This window comes from Bacillus rossius, chromosome 1 (assembly GCF_032445375.1).
Source record: "Bacillus rossius redtenbacheri isolate Brsri chromosome 1, Brsri_v3, whole genome shotgun sequence".
In the NCBI taxonomy this organism is placed as follows: Eukaryota; Metazoa; Arthropoda; class Insecta; order Phasmatodea; family Bacillidae; genus Bacillus; species Bacillus rossius.
Genome location: NC_086330.1, coordinates 184812 through 201753, shown reverse-complemented (window position 1 = coordinate 201753; position 16942 = coordinate 184812). Strand labels below are relative to the sequence as shown.

The 16942-nt window shown below is 36.8% G+C and overlaps 1 protein-coding gene across 1 annotated transcript in view; it reads right to left on the bottom strand.

Annotated features, from left to right (window-relative positions):
• Nucleotides 1-827: 827 nt before the first annotated feature.
• The window catches only part of LOC134530742 (aspartate aminotransferase, mitochondrial), a 56711-nt gene continuing 40596 nt past the window's right edge, over nucleotides 828-16942 (bottom strand). The window contains exon 9 of the mRNA XM_063365865.1: nucleotides 828-1024. Coding sequence (XP_063221935.1) covers nucleotides 902-1024 — 123 coding nt within the window. The 3' untranslated portion in view covers nucleotides 828-901. The remainder of the gene's footprint in view (nucleotides 1025-16942) is intronic.

Below are 16942 nucleotides of genomic sequence, written 5' to 3'. Positions count from 1 at the left end.
ACACTATTTATGAACGTTATATGCAGGAAATGAATACATTGTCCTTATGGGGGAAATATTGGGACTTTAAAAATATGACATAAGCAGGAAAACATTATATGCAGGCACATTATAACAGGGTTCTACTGTACTGAAGAATGTTGACTCAGGAATAACTGGGAGTAGATTGAGAAAACCAACAGAAGTTCTGCACTGCAAAGTATTGGAAAAGGTTGTAGCGGGCGACAGTTAAAGAGAATTTTGGTAATAGTACAGATATCACACAGATAAAACTTTTAAATTAATCAGCCGAGGTAAAAGACCAAACCCTTGGCAACACAGACATGAACAAGTACTCATCCTCAACCAGTTGTTTTCTTGACAGTCTCCATTGTCACTGGTAGATTGGGTTATTGGGTGATTGACTGCCTCTTGACAGGGGTGCAGTTATGAGAACGGAGATCTGACGAGATGCACGTGGGTGAAACGAGAGAGCGCTGATAAAATCCAGACTTGCTGCAACTACTGCCATGCTTCCATTTGCGATGGCAGGAGCAAGTGAGCTGACCATTCAACCACAACATCTCACAAGGGAACAGAAGGTTACATAAAGCTAACAACTGCACGGACTGGCAACACCCATAACAAATCGCATGATGACTAACAGAAAGTGTGCTCACACACAACTTTTCATTATACAAAACATATTTCCGTTCCAATTGTAAATTGTAACATAAGAGTGCAGAAACTAACACCTATTGTTGATTGATGTGGACCATGCCTATCCATGTGGACAAAGTTGCTGCAGTAAGCGTAGTGAAAAATCAAGGCCTGCTCACAAACAATGGTTTAGTACAGAGTGTTTATTGAAGCCACTATAATACAGAGATACAGGACAATGTGTTGGTGAGGCATCAGATGCTCACTTGGTGACCTCGTGAATCGCGTGGGCCAGGTACTTCACGTTCTTCGAGGTGACGCCCGCCATCGAGATGCGGCCGTCCTTGGTCAGGTACACGCTGAAATCCTTGGTGAGACGCTCCGCCTGCAACACACAGCACATGCAAACATTCCTCTAGACAGAACGCAATTTGTCAGGGCCTGTTCAACACGTGTTCCTGTGAGGCTCAGCAGCCCTGAAGCATGAGGCACTAGTACAAAAGCACTACGAATAAGTGTTCCTAATATATACATATTAAGGTGAATAAAGTAATAAACAGAACACAGCAGACATTGTCCTGCTAGTGTTTAATTATTTACCTCTATATATCCAAAATGCATGGTTTGTATTCTAGTATCTATAAAGTATTTTAGAAAAATTTGGAAAAATGAAAGGTTACTCATGTTGATAATATACTATTATATTATATATTTTTCACAATCACTATTTGTTGTTATTGAGTATTAAGAACAGTAAGAATTACAATATACCAATTTTTATCATTATCTAGTGGTGAGTTACAAAAAAATGGAAACCATTAAAACCTTCTCCTCGAAAAAAACTCTCTGTTCTGCCAACTTTCATGGCAACTGGTCAAACAATGTCAGAGTTTATCGACATCATACATACCAACATCCTATTTGATATATGTAAATTTTAACATTTAATATGTTCACTATTTAAATTAACAATTAGTCTGTATCATAGCATGATTCCTGCCCCCAGCTAATATCCTAATAATGACAGTTTAACTAAGTCTGTGGTGTTGCTTACATGATTTCCTTAAGGTTCATATTTATTTTTATAGTCATGTTTCACAGACATTAAGGTACTTTGTTTATTTTAGAAAATCTTAATTATTTGTGTTGGTTGGTTCGTATATAAACTTGAATGTTTCTTTTTTTAATTATTATTTTTCTGTTGTAATTTGTCTTGTTAGTGAAATTAACATATGGATTAATTATGTTTTTACAATTTTGAAGCATCCTTTGATTATTGAGGCTGAAGCATTCTAGAAGGTTCAAAAATAAAGGAAGCCACAGGCGACACACAGGCACCAGTAAGTTACTTTACACGCCTCCAGTTAGCGCATGGTCGGGAGAACCCAGTACGCTGGCACGTGGCTGCAGAGAACAAATTTTAGCAGCACATTTTCTTTATGTAATAATGTATCTGGTTCCGTATTGTGAATGGCCGGTTGCTTCCCTTTGTTTTCACCGTTGTAAGGGAAGGCAACTTTGTTGTTCTGTAAGTTGTCGCTCGATTGTCGCTGCGTGCGGTCACGGTTGTCAATTCGCCCCCCATGTTCTAAGTATGTATCCATACATTATTTTTTAACATTTTTATCTCGTTCTTCACATTTAGTTTTAAGTTCTGTTTACTTTTTATAGTGTTCATTAATATTCTTTATTTTTAAATAATCTGTTATTCTACTTGTTATATTATGTTACATTAACTGTATTACTAAATTCTCTTTTTGCTTACTGTTATTTGTATTATGTTGTATCTTGTACTCTTTGATTTCTTGTTTCTTTAATTGTGTTTGTCCTTAATTATCTGTGTTTGTATTTGTTGTCACTGTTAATATGTGGCACTCTCATCCGTGTGTGTTGGCTGTTTGCGGATGTTTTGCCTGCTACGGTACCGACAAGGGTGACAGTCCATATATTTGCAGTGACAACATTGTATTTGTCAACATTCTATTTGTAGTGCCCACCATAAAAGTCTAAAGACTGTTGGTGGGCATGTTACAATTTTTAAAATAAATAAATAATTGTGACAGGATAATTTAACGCTTGCTTGTTGTGGCTAGGCCAAATTTTAAATGTTATACTTCAGCGATCAATAATGAATAAAGTAAAACTCTGTTATAAGGTTCCTGCTTATAATGTTTTCCTGCTAATAACGTCATAAATTTTAAGTCCTGACATTTTCCCCATAAGGACAGCATATTTATTTCCAGCATATAACGTTTGCTTCTAAAATTCAATAAATGCAAAACAAGTTTCCAAAACCTAACTAGAAAGAAATTCCGTTACAACGTACTTCAGAATAACGTATCTTTCAGTTCAACGTATGATTTTAAATTCCTGCTCAAAACACCAATGTAAACAATGTAAAAATATTTCACTTTAACATTAAAAACGTATCCTACCTTTCAATATAACGACCATTCTTTTCCAGTTATCAGGAAAATTTTACATAATTGTTACTGTGTTTGACACTCTTTGAGTGCCACGTTTAGGTTTGCCTAGGTTTTGTGTGTGATCGAGGCGCAGGCGCAGTCGTGCACGCTATCTGTGTGCGAGCGCGCGCGGCGGTCTGGTTAGTTGCTGTGATTCGCCTCGGGGAGTAATGTCGTACCTGCTGGAGAGAAGAGTTGGAGCAGGAGTTAAAACGGGTTAACTGTACAAGACTACACAATAAATGACTGGCCAGTTTAAAATGAAAATTCAGCTTCGCGCCCGAGACGACAGTACTACGGAAGAGTGGTTCACCTTGCATCGATTGGCGGAACGAGAGTTATTAATTCAATGAGTATTTATTTAATGAGGGGTTGTGATTATTATTAAGCAAGTGGAGAAGAAGATGAAGCTGAACTGCGTCGGCGCATTGGATTGCTTATGAGTAAAAAACGTTTTGCTCCTATGAATCTATACATCAGGCTACGAGAAGTTACAATTACATTATTTGCCGAGGACAAGAGTGAAGTCTACTGCAGAGAGATTTTTCACCGGGAATGAAGATATGAAGAGTTCTTCTACAAGGATACAGTTTTCTACATGCTACGGTGTTCAAGTAGAAGGCGGAGTCTAGAAAGGAAGTTTTAGTGCAATCGGTGCAGCTGTGGTGACGTCAGCGCGGCGACTTCAAGGCACGTTAGCTGTTCGAGAGAATGGGGCCGCGTAAATTGCTGGGAGCAATTTAATGTTTTCTTCCTAGTTCAGTCTTCCTTCAAACTGTAAGTGTTGGCATTTTATTTCTGTGGATCTATTGAAGATTTATTGCTCACTTAGTCCGGAGTCTAGGTATGTGTAGGCTTCCTCAGAATTAATTTTTGTCTTGGGGAGTAGTGCTCTGAATTAATGTATTGCCTTTTTTTTGTATGTAACGTTGAGTCGCGGCTTTGTGGTTGTAATTTTTTGAAGGCGACAGAATTTGGCTGTAAATCTGGCGTTTAGGTAGCGTTGAGGCTTAGACAGGTTTGCCACACAAAACATATAAGTATTATGTGAAAAATAAACATAAATTTTGTTGTGGAAATATAGACGAATAATTAATATTCTTTTGAGAGTTAAATCACTATTCCTGTTAAAGTAAAGTTGATTATATTCTGTTATTTTAATAGGTTGCTCTTTAAATTATTTTATTATATTTATTGGTGCTTACCCTTCTTGAAGTTTATAAAGTAAATTCTTAAAAGGAAATAGTGTATTGAGGAAACATTTTATAAATGGTTAGGAATAATTATAATACTTGTAAGGTGATTGTTAATTTTCTAAACGTTCTGCCGCATTATATTGTTGTTACAAAGTACATAGTAGGTATAGGATATATTGCCAGCCCAGTTTGGGGACCTGGTTTATTTATATAATATTTTTTTGTAATTTAATTACATAGTCTTGATAGAATTTATTTAATTTCGTGTTTTAATATGAATTTTTTTTTTATATAACCAGTGGAGGTACATTCTTAAATACTCAGTAGAACTCTATCTCTTTGGTGCTGAAAATATATTTATTAATGTTGAAATGCCAGTGAGTCAACGTTTATGTTATATGATTTTAAGATGGTTGTTGCCTGTGAGGGAATTAATGAATTTTTCTGATATGGAATAGTTACTGTTTATATTTTTCTTGTTTAACTGAATGTTATGGTAGTAGATATTGGAAATTTTTTTGAATATTATAAACTAATACCATCAGCCTGGGTTTTATTATTGTAATCCAGCCTTCTGCTTGGTCCCTATTAGTGTTTGCTGATCAGGACAGGCAAAAGAGGGGTTTACAAGGGGTTCTTTAATATTAATGTAAATTATGATTAATTTTTATCACTTTCAAGAATCATTAACTGGAACTGTCCGGCCGCCATATTGGTAGATTCTACTTTCCGAAAAACACTCATAAGATTGCATTGGGCAGGTGGTGGTGCTGAGCTTCAAAATTGGTGTAAATGTGTATTTAGTAGCTTAAAACTTAACATTTCGTGAATATATTGATATAAAAATTGTGTACATGATCTGCTACCTTTCTTATTTCATGTTACTAGATGTGGGATACATGAAAATGACTTGTGTAACATTCGGCTGTAGTAAACGAACTGGACAAAAATCTAATTTTCAATTGGAGAAAGAAAGTATTAGTAAAATCACTTTTCACAGGTATTTATAGATTATTTTTTTACCAGTTACTGTTCTATGTATTGTTTGAAGCCTGTTTTTCTGTTTATGAGTTTGTTAAAGTATCACCAGTGAGTTATTTATACTTTTAGGTTATATTAGTTAAATTTAAATTGGCATGCACTCGTAATACGACACTTAACACTAAATAAATCTGTTCGGAATGTGTGAATGGTTATGCCTATTTATTATACACTATTTGATGGCAACCTAATGACAAAAACAAGCAGATAAACATATTTTTATGTAGGACCAAGCTACTGTGTTAATTTTTTCAGATTGTAAAACTTGTTTATATTTCTGCCTCATTGCCTGTGACAATATTTCCAACCACAAATTAACTGCTATATTTTATCCCAGTTCAGCATGCCGGACATTCAATTGTGTAATTATTTGTAATTTTACAACTTTATTATGTTGTCACCAAGTTCACATTAACCAACACAAATTTAAGAACACATCGTATTATAAAAAGGCGAGAACTATCACATCTCATTGTGCTCCAAACAGTGACACACATCATTTAAATTATATAAATAAACCACAGGAATATTTAAAGCATCTTTATTCAAGTGTGATTTCATTTTCATCGAATATTACTTCATATACTTGCATAAGAACTCCAATTAATTCAAAACCATGTTGTTGCGTATCAATACACGTAGCACCAATGCAATGTTTTGGTTCTCAATGTGGGCGTGGCTCGGCAGAATGTAAATACGGCCGCCATATTGTTACATTCCATGTCAAAGTTTGTTTGGTTACACATTCGCAGCCATGAACTCTATCTGGTTACTTCTTATATCTGTGGTCTCAACGATTCATAGAATCATAGTACAGTGAGTCCTCGGTTTACGTCGGGGTTACGTTCCTGAAAACCGTGACGTAAATAGAAACGACGCAAAATGAGCCATGTTTCATGCCATCGGCCGGCCACGGCCCAAGGTCGGCCAGAAGGGGTAGGAGAAAATGCTGTGTCGTTGCGGGAAGTAGATAACACTTCTACGTGCGAGATACGTGGGTGGCCGAGCGGGCGGGCTGGTAGTATTGCATCACCGCGCGGAGAGCGGAGAGCAGGAAGCGTCCCTCATGATGTATGATAAGATAAGGCGGTGAACGTGTAACTTACGCTACATAGCATAAATTAACTACCGAAGGAAACAAAGAATTATAAACAAATTATATACGGTGTTTTGGTTAAAATAAAGATTTACGGTCATTGTAAACGACGTTATTGTGAATCGGCGACAACTTAAATTGAAACATGATTACTCAAACATTAGCGACGTTAATCCGAAACGACGTAAATCGGTACGACGTAAATAGAGGACTTACTGTATAGTATAACGCTCCATTCTTCCTCCTCCATGGATCACACACTTTAGTGCACGAGACGATCTAAACAATCAATTGCTGTCTCGCCCCTCAAGACAATATTGTTAACCCCATAACATATTAACCCGAGTATATTCGTTTTTTTACATTTGGCACGTAATTATTAACCCGAGTTTACTCGTTCGACTAACAAAAACGTGCGTCTGATTATGTATATTATTTCGAGTTTTCTCGAATGAGTTACATGAGCTCTCGCTAGATGTCGTGGTAGGTATTTTCAGCCTTTGAAACAGACTTCCAGTAGTTTTATGTTACCCACTAGATGTCAGGGCAGATTCGATCCATCACGGTAGCCTACTTACACGCGTTCGCCATTTGTGTTTGAAAAATTGTACATTAGATGTCTCTAATAGTACTATTATTAATTTATGATGTTCCCGCCAATGTTTATATATTTTAGCTGAGGTGTCAACATTACTGTAATGTGAATAATAGAAATTGTTCAAAATGAGTGATTCCGACAGTGAAGGAAGCGACGTGAGTGATCTTGATAAATTGGGATCTGATAGTAGCGACAATTATAATGACATTTCAAGCTCAGAAGAATCAGGTAGTGAAGAGATATCTGGCAGAATGTGGTGCGAGATAAACTGTAGTTTGCCAACTATCTCTCCTCCAAGATACCCATTTACAGGTAAACCAGGCATCAATGTAAATGTAAATGTTGATGATAATTTTCTTCGTTATGTTCTCTTATTTTTTGATAATGATTTGGCTGAACTCATAGCTACAGAAACAAACCGTTTTGCATCACAGTACATTCAAACACATCCTCAAACAAAATGGAAACCAACAAACAAAGAGGAAATCTATGTTTTTCTTGCACTAGTTGTGCCTCAAAGCATAGTCAAAAAACCTACATATCAAATGTACTGGGCTAAGAACCCAATATTTGACACACCATTTTTTAGGAAAACCATGCCATTTCGCAGATTTGTTCAGCTGAAACAGTTTCTTCATTTTGTGGATAATGAGTCATATGATGCAGCCACCCATCCAAACCCTAAACTGAACAAAATATGGCCTATATATATTCATTTGCAAAATAAATTTTCTGAACTTTACACTCCAGAAAAAGATGTCACAGTAGATGAAAGCCTTATGTTATATAAAGGGCGTCTAGGTTGGAAACAGTACTTACCTCTCAAAAGGGCGCTGTTCGGAATAAAGTCATTCATGTTATGTGAATCGTCAAGTGGATATGTATATTCCTTCGTAATTTACACCGGACGAGGAACCAATTTTGATGATGAATACAAAGGCTTGCCAATGTCGTCACAAGTAGTTATGTCATTAGTGAAACCTCTTCTTGGGAAAGGTTATTGTGTCATTACTGACAATTTTTATACCACACCACAGCTATCAGATATGTTGCTATCACATCGAACCGATTCTTATGGGACTGTGAAAACGACAAGAAAAGAAATGCCACCAGAATTGCGGAAACAAAAATTGCCGAAAGGCAGTGTCATGGCTTTTCAAAGAGGGAAACTATTGGCATTGAAGTGGATGGACAAACACCAGTCACAATGTTGTCTACAATCCACAATTCTGAAATGAAAAGTGTTACAATCTATGGACAACAGCACATAAAACCACAAGTTGTGTTAGATTACAACAGTACAATGGGAGTTGAGGACATTGTTGACCAGCGCACAACAGACTATGCAGTACCCAGGAAGAGGGGGAAAAAATACTATAAGAAGATTTTTTTCCATTTAGTGGACCTAGCAATATGGAATTCATTTTTGTTATATTCAAAGTTGGGAGGGAAGCAGTCACATTTGGAGTACAGAGAGGCTGTTGTCAAAAATTTGATTGAACAGTTTCACAAGCCAACAATGTCACCAGGACGAGGTAGGCCTGGAAAATCAACGAATCCACTGAGAATGTCTGAACGTCACTTTCCAGCTACGATCCCGCCAACTGACAAAAAAAGCAATCATACACGCCAGTGTGCAATGTGCAGCAGGGTGACAGATGCACGGGGGAAAAAAATACGGCGTGAAACACGGTACATGTGTGAAGACTGTGGTGTGCCACTGTGTGTAGTGTCGTGCTTCAGAGTTTATCATACAACAGCAGACATTTAGGCAGAAATTAGTTAGGCTTACAGTCAGAGTGAAATGCATTCAAGAATAACTTCACAAATGTCAATACAGACTCGTGACATTATTCAGCTACTGTATTCAAATAAACATTCTTTTATTTATTGTGCTGTGAAAAAAACTGAATGTCTCACATAAAAACTTTGTTTTTTGTAAAGAATGACATCCTTGACATTACAATGATTTTTTTTTTTTGTATTTGTGAATGTTCAGCTATTGCAATTAGTGTATACTGTACAAACCTTGTGAGGTAAATTTTTATACGAGGATCTATTCGGACTGACAGCATTTACATATCATATGTACATATTTTGTTTTTCATGTTATTCAGGCAATTTTATAAAAGTAGATGTAATTTTGTAAAAGAAATATGGTATGTTGCAAAAGTTATTTCATTGGTTTCTATGTAAGCTTATACTATATCTGGCTAATGTTATAAATATTTTTAGTAATCTTAGTGAATATTAGCACTGACGAGTATACACGGGTTAGTAAACCAGTGTCCATTCAAAATGACATGATGGTGTGATAAATGTGAAATTTTAATGTATTTTGTGTGGTATGTCCATTTGCATATTGAATAGGTAAAATATATTGCTGCACAAATGTGATTTTCAGATAACTACTTTTGAGAAATAATTCTAACCATGCTGAACATTACTAATGTTGTTATAATAACTTCCAATTTGTGTTAAATGTTTTTATCTAAATATTTATCTATTTAATTATATTCCATAAATATTTATAATGTATTTACATATATTTCAGCAATGACGAGTATACTCGTGTTAGTAAAACAGTGTGCATTAAAAATTACATAATTTTGTAAAAAATGTAAAAACGTATGTTTTACATGTGGTACGTTTATTTGCATATTAAAAACAATAGATTACTGCAAAAAAACCAATTTTAAAAAATGGTTTTTTTAGACACATATATCTAGCCATAATATATATGTTAAGGGGTTAAACAATGTTTTAGCTGCGCCATCATTTGGTTACTTGTAGAGGACGTTTTAAAAGTTTTAATTAACGCAGATATGTATATTTGTAGATACAAACGTTAAATAAATTTTTTTAACTTATATACAAAATAGAAAATCCAATAATGTTAATTTATGCAGGTTAAGTTTTGAACAGTTTGGTGCCACAACATGGCCGACACGCTTTAATTGTTTTGCCATGAAGGTCGGAATGTTGCCTGGCACAGCCATGCTTGCGACGCGCGCTACTAGTGCGGAGCTATGGTTATCTATGAATGCAAAGTTTGTTTACGTTTGACGTGGCGCGAGACATACAATATTGTTGATTGAATATTGTAATCAGGATGGATTGCCAAAAAGATAAAAAGAAACGCAAGCAGTTCACTTTGAAGGAAAAAGTGGAAATTTTAACAAGAAGTTGACAACAGCAGGAAAAATGCAGATGTGGCACGGTCGTTTGGTTTGGTGCCCACTGCACTGTCCACAATAATAAAAGATCAGGAAAAAATTATGAAACTGTAGGAACAGTCATCTTTATCTGCTGGCCGCAAGAGACTTTGCCTAGGAGATAACAAGGACCTAGAATTTGCGCTGAACAACTGGCTGAAGGATATGAGGGCACAAAATGTTCCAGTCACAGGACCCATGTTGCAGGCTAAAGCAAAAAATGTTGATTTCTTGATGGATATCAAATATTTTCAGGCAAGTTATGGTTGGCTTCATCGATTTCGTGAACGACACAGAATTTCATGGAACGTTGTGTCTGGGGAAGAGAACGATGCTAATATGGCAGTTGAGGAGCAGTCGAAAGTCGACAAATTGAACGGAATTCTAGTCTCCTATTCTCTTGACGATATATTTAATGCCGACGAGACAGCATTTTTTTTTTACAAACTTCTACCAAAAAAAACTATGGCATACAAAGGAGAGAAGTGTACAGGTGGGAAGAAATCCAAAGAGAGGTTGTCAGTATTATTCTGCTGCAATACAATTGGAACCACTAAGTTTTGTCCTTTAATCATTGGCAAATTCAAAAATCCAAGATGCTTTAAAGGTGTGACACACTTTCCGAGTGTCCCTCCTCTCTTTCCTTTTTCTCTTTGTGTTTTTGTTGATTGACGTGTGGCCGTGCGCGGTTGGTAGACGTGTTCCTCTTTCTGTGAGCGAACGTCGGTGTTTGCTGTGGTTCCTGCCTGGTGGTGCCGTGCGGCGGTGAGTTTGGTAATCCCTGAGTAGTTGCAGTTATACACGTGTGGCTGTTGGGTTGGCAACTGTGTGGTCAGCTGTGGGAGAAGCGGTTGGTCTTGTCGCCTCGGCCGCTGTGGTGTGGCGAGGGAGAGGTGTTGGTTAGAGTCGGACGAGGTGGGTGGGCGAGACAAGTCTTGCCGTGGAAACATTTGGGGAGCGCCAGCAAAGTCCACGAAGCAAAGGTTAAAATTAAAATGGGTTTACTGTAGAACGTTTGGTGTAGAGGAGTGATCTACGAGACTCAACATGGAAATTTGTTTATGGAGTCCGAGATTATGCAGCTTTTTTTTTGTTTTAAATTACTATAATACGGATCTACGTAATACGTTTTGATAACGTTGTGTGTTGGTAATGCAAGAGGATAGGTCTAAGTTGTGTTGCGCCAGTTAATGGGTCTACGAGCGTACATCACGTTTATCTGCTACGAGATTATAAGTCCAGTTTCTAGTGAAATTTTTCCAAGAACAGTTTGGTAACGAAGATTTTGCTAGGGGCACGGAGGAGTCGATTAAAAACAAGAAGGGATGTTCTACGTTTGTCTGCAGTTTTCTGACAACGGGACTGTGGCGTGCGGAAGGCGAAATCTACTGAGGCCTATTTTGTTTTGTTTACGAGCAGCGGAATGGCATTGATTTCCGCGCATGGATTTGCAAGATACTTCTGTCTTTGAGATGGTGCACTTAGTTTTTGTGCAAACAGCAGTAAATTGCAGGATGCAAATTTTAAGGCTGTTCATCGTTGCAGAGGCTTCTAGAAAACTGTAAGTGTTGGATGTCTGGTTTTTCTTTCTTGATGTGTTCTGAATGTTCGAATGTTTTTGTAGAACTGTTGATTAACTTCGGGTTTTCTGCAGTTGTTAATTGGACAAGGTATTGGATGTTTTTCCCTGTTGGGGAGGTTTCGCTGGCGCATCCGATATATATTTAATAGTGTATTTTTTTCCTGATTTTTTTATTGGATAATCTTGAGCCTTTCGGGGTACACCACAGTAAATCAGTATCTTATTTATGCAAATTGCGAATGGAATTAGAAGGTTTGTATTTTGTAATTCTGATAACGTCGCTGTCTAATACACAGTCGTTTAAATTCCATTTGTGTGGTAAATGAAGGGTTTGTGCTGTGAAATGCAATTATTTTTAGATATATTAAAAAAAATTTTTTATGATAAATATTTTATTACCTATATTTTTATATTATTATATTATTTATCTGGTGGTTATCTGGTGAATTTTATCAATCCTGTGTGGCGGAGGATGGATAGTAAATATAATATGAGGATTTTGTAAATCCTGGCCGAGAGTACAAACTTATAAACTGTGGTGTAAAATTTATTTTTGCGTTAGAAATTTCTGAGGCACAAATGAATTTTTTTTGAGATTTGGTCCTCTAAATCATTATTCTTGTTTATTACCATATCTTGGTGGATATTATTCCTATTTGTTGTTTTTGGTTAACGTTGAATGTAAGGGATAGTCAATTCTATTATATTGCCTTTTTGAAACTTACTACTGTGTTATATATAGTTTTTTTTATTATGAAATTTGATTTAAAATTACCTGCTGAGATTAAATCTATTTAAAATATTGTATAATAATTTATTTTTATCTGTGGGGATCAAGGGAATTGTTATAGGGGTGCACGCGGGGAAGGGGCAAGCGGTTTGTTTATGAGTGAAGCCACTGGTGGCTTGACGCTAACACCTGTGAATGCAGTGGAGCCGCCCGGACCCGCTCAGAGTTTAATGCCCTTGGCCCCTTTTTGGCTGTTAATTTTTTTTTGTGTGTATATTGTTGGTTTTTCCTTCTTTAAGTTTTTTTTTTAAATTTTTTTGTCTTGTAATTTGTTGTGGAAGCGGAAGATGTTAACGTTGATCTTTATTTGGCCAATTACAACTAGCATCACACTCTATTCCTTTTTTATTACATCGTTACCTCCCTTTAGCTTGATTTTTTTTGGGTTAAGCTCTGGGGGTGTTTTAAAGGTATTGCATCACTTCCAGATGACTACATCAGCAACATAAAGGCATGGATGTCCAAAGATTTATTTCTAAATGGCTAGTTGAGACCGATAAAGAAATGCAAAGGAAACACAGAAAGATCATCATTCTGGTTGACAACTGTGCAGCTCATAATGTTGATGTGTGACTTGAAAATGTAACATTAGAATTTCTTCCTGCGAACTGCACTTCCGTGTTGCAGCCTTTAGATCAAGGCATTATCCAAAATGCATAAGTACATTTTCGGAAGCGGCTCGTTGAAAGAATTTGATCAACATCAGATGCCATTTGCCCACAAATGTTAATGTCCGTCAAGCCATTCAACTTATGACAGGTGGTTGGTGGAATGTTAAGGCGGAGACAATAGCCAATTGTTGGAGGAAATCTGGTATCATAAAGGCAAGTGATGATGAAAGCAGTGATGGTTTGTCTATGGACCAGGCAACCACAAGATCTGCAAGTGATGCTGTTGCTGGTGATGACATCTCACCAGAATTTTGGCAAGAAGTGTCAAGTACTCTGCAACTAGACAACACTTCTTTAGAAGACTATGTAGCTATTGATTGTAATGTTGAAACTACACCACAGTTGACTGATGCAGAAATAAACGAAGTGATGCAAGCAGCAGTCAGTGAATCTTCAGAAGATGAAGAAGTTGAAGAGGAGCCAGTCACCGCAAAAGAAGCCATGATGTGCTTTGAAAAACTTTCAGTATTTCTTGCAAAAAGAGAAAATGTTCCCATCCTTGTAATGGAATCCATGCACAATGTTGAACACTTACAAAACACACAAAGCAAACTAAAATTTCTCAGTTTTTAAGAAAAAAGAATTAAACATTATTCTTGCTTAGAAGAAAGTCCAACTCTCTTGTTTGAAGTGGGTTTATGTGAAGAACTATCAAAATTCATAAAAAAAGTGGTCATGCCTAAACTTTCATGGAATTTCTTGTTTATCTGTGTTTTTTATATCGAAGTTAATTTTTTTGTACATGCTGTATTATACAAACAAAAATCTTTCTCCAGCGATTCTTCAAATATTTAAGCTTAAGTATTTTCAGGGAATTCTATCCCAATAAATGTACATACAGTACACTCCCTATTTAACGCGGTCGTCGGGGGACATAACTTTTACCCGCGTTGTTGCATAACCGCGATGTTTCGATGTGACCAAGGTCAAAAGGCATAAAACACTGCCTGTGTTCTAATAGGTCGGCAAGCACGCACAGTATAGACGGCCTTTGTGCGGACTTTGCATCCGCAGTTTTCATTAAACACGGGTGAAAAAATTAAAATAATAAATTTTAAAGATAAATATTAAATGTTGAATTGTTTTTATTTTTCCGCGTGCCGCGCACAGTTTGTCGCACGGCCTACGAGCGCGCCACACGCCGCCATACACATGTGCGGCACACAAGCTGCTGCTGCCAGTCTCGTGGTGTTAGCCACAGTATCTGCTTCGTCAGTGTCCGTAACAAAGTAAGTGCAGTGTGTGCGGTTACACACGATTCTGTGGTCAAAGTCTTCTAAAAAGAAAGGCCGTAGTGATACTTCAAACCGAATATGAATCGCAAAGTACCGAGTTTGATTGACAAAATAAAAATTCTATATTTACTTACAGATAGCTTGTCTTTTGTAGAAGCAGGCCGCAGATACAGGAAAAAAACGATTCTAGCATTCGTACAATAAAAAATAAAGAATCGTCTATCGTGTCAAGTGGTTAAACTTTATTATCCATACTTACAGTAAATTATAAATGGTCACATGTGGGAAACAAAAATTGCGCCAATTTAATTTTAGCGCAATCAGTGACGCCGTATTAAAAACCGTGTTAAACTTTGTCTTTACTTATTTCACCAAACGCTGTGTCGAGTTGCTGAGTGTGTGTGGCTCGGATCGGCAAGTGTTATATTCCCCAGCCTCTGGTTAAAGGTCGAGAGACCGCTACACATAAACATTTCCGGGACTTGTTTACTACCTCACGGCAAAAGTGGTACAGTATGGTTCACGTAAATATTGGACCACTGGGAATTCCTGGGCAAAGATTAAAAATACGCTAGCCGATTTACTTTACTATTTAATGTTAAAACATTATACCAAAGTAAAAAGATGAACTTGTATAATACAATGAATTACCCAATAATATTACGTCTGTAGGTTTAAGTTGTAACAAAACATTTATATACAGATGTCCAGTAAAGTACCAATTAAGATTCTGGAGTGGAATTTTAAACACCGGACTACCTGATTTTGCCTTGTACGCAGCGACGCTGCTCAGTCAAGTGACTCATGCTCTGCCTGTGTGCTGCGTGAACACATTCCCTCCCCCACTCCGCCTCGTGTTTCTGCCCGCTCTAATCTCTACCTCTCTCCATATTCTCGGCTCGCCTCTCCCTACCCCGCGCTTGCCGACAACCAAGCCTATCCAACATCAATCCCCAGCCGAGTCACGCTGGATGTCGCTGGACGGTGGGCTTTATCAGGTCCCCTGTCCAATGCTTCATTTGTGAGATAAAACGACGTTAAGAACTAGTGTTTCAGAAAATATCACTGGGCTGGATTGGACCATAATTTGAAAACCCTACAAGATAGAGGAATAATGTACGGAGATATCTTGTTTAGAATTTTACTGCGGACATTTTCTACGCCTAGGCTTTTTTCTGCCCGATGCTTAGTTTGTTAGTTACAACGCAAAATTATCCTAATCGGCTGTCAACCATTTATTCCATTATTATTATTCATTTCTGACTGGGGGACATGGTTTGACCCGCGATATACCCGATTCCGCGATCAATCGAGGCGCGATATACCGGGAGTTTACTGTATCTGCAAAATATTTTAACCCATTTGTCATTTTGTGTTCGACAGATATAAATATTGTATATGTAGGCCTAGAATTTAGGCTACTAAATTGAGTTCAGTAATTTTTTAATGTCTCATGGCGGCATTTGTGTGTTCAATAGAAATGCTTTACAATGAGCAAGTTGAGATGTTTCAGGAATTGCAATCTCACCATTACGATTGCCAACTGAAAATTCGAGACTTGAGGAAACAATTATTTGTGTTTGATTTTTACTTAAAGTTAACAAGTAGTCTGCGAACACTTCTCATAATTAAGTTTTCATTTTTTGCACAAAGTCAAATAAGCAATATCATTACTACTCGATTCTGAGTATTCATTCTTCAAGAGAGAATGAATAAATAAAAATTGGTTGTCTGTAAAGTCGGTTTACGGACGATAGTTTAACGTGACGTCATAACAAAACATTGATGAAATGATTGCATACTTTTATGAATAAAATTGAATCATTTTTATTGAATTATCACTATTTTGTATGGATACAAAGAAGGAGTGAAATGAAATCTACAATTTAATTGATAAATTTACTTTTATTTGCACTCATTAATTCAAATATGTTTATTACTTTAACGAAGAGATTATTTTAACTATAACTTTTATACATGTTTGCTATTTAACTTCTTCCAATCTGTGTAATTCTGTTAAGGATAGGACGATGATAGGAAAAGTAGGAAACGAATGGGAGTGTTTCAAGTTTAATGTGCCTCGAAAAAGTCAAATCGATGGTTGTTCCAATCGAGTGAAAGAGAGATAGATGCGGCGCAAGCGTACAATGAGCGTAACGGAACAATGTGCGTAACAGGACTAACAGGACACTTTTTCGTGCGTGCAGCCGGCGTTCATAGATTTATTAGACGTTGTCACGTCAAAAAGAAAGAAAAAATTAATATGCTTATCTCTGGCTAAATATTAAACCTGCTTGTGGTCAATGCATGTTAAAAACATTATTTAAATAAAAAATATTTCACACTCCATCAACACATGCCTACATGGCTATCAAATCAACACACCTAAGTAGTGCAATGTGCAGTTCTGATAC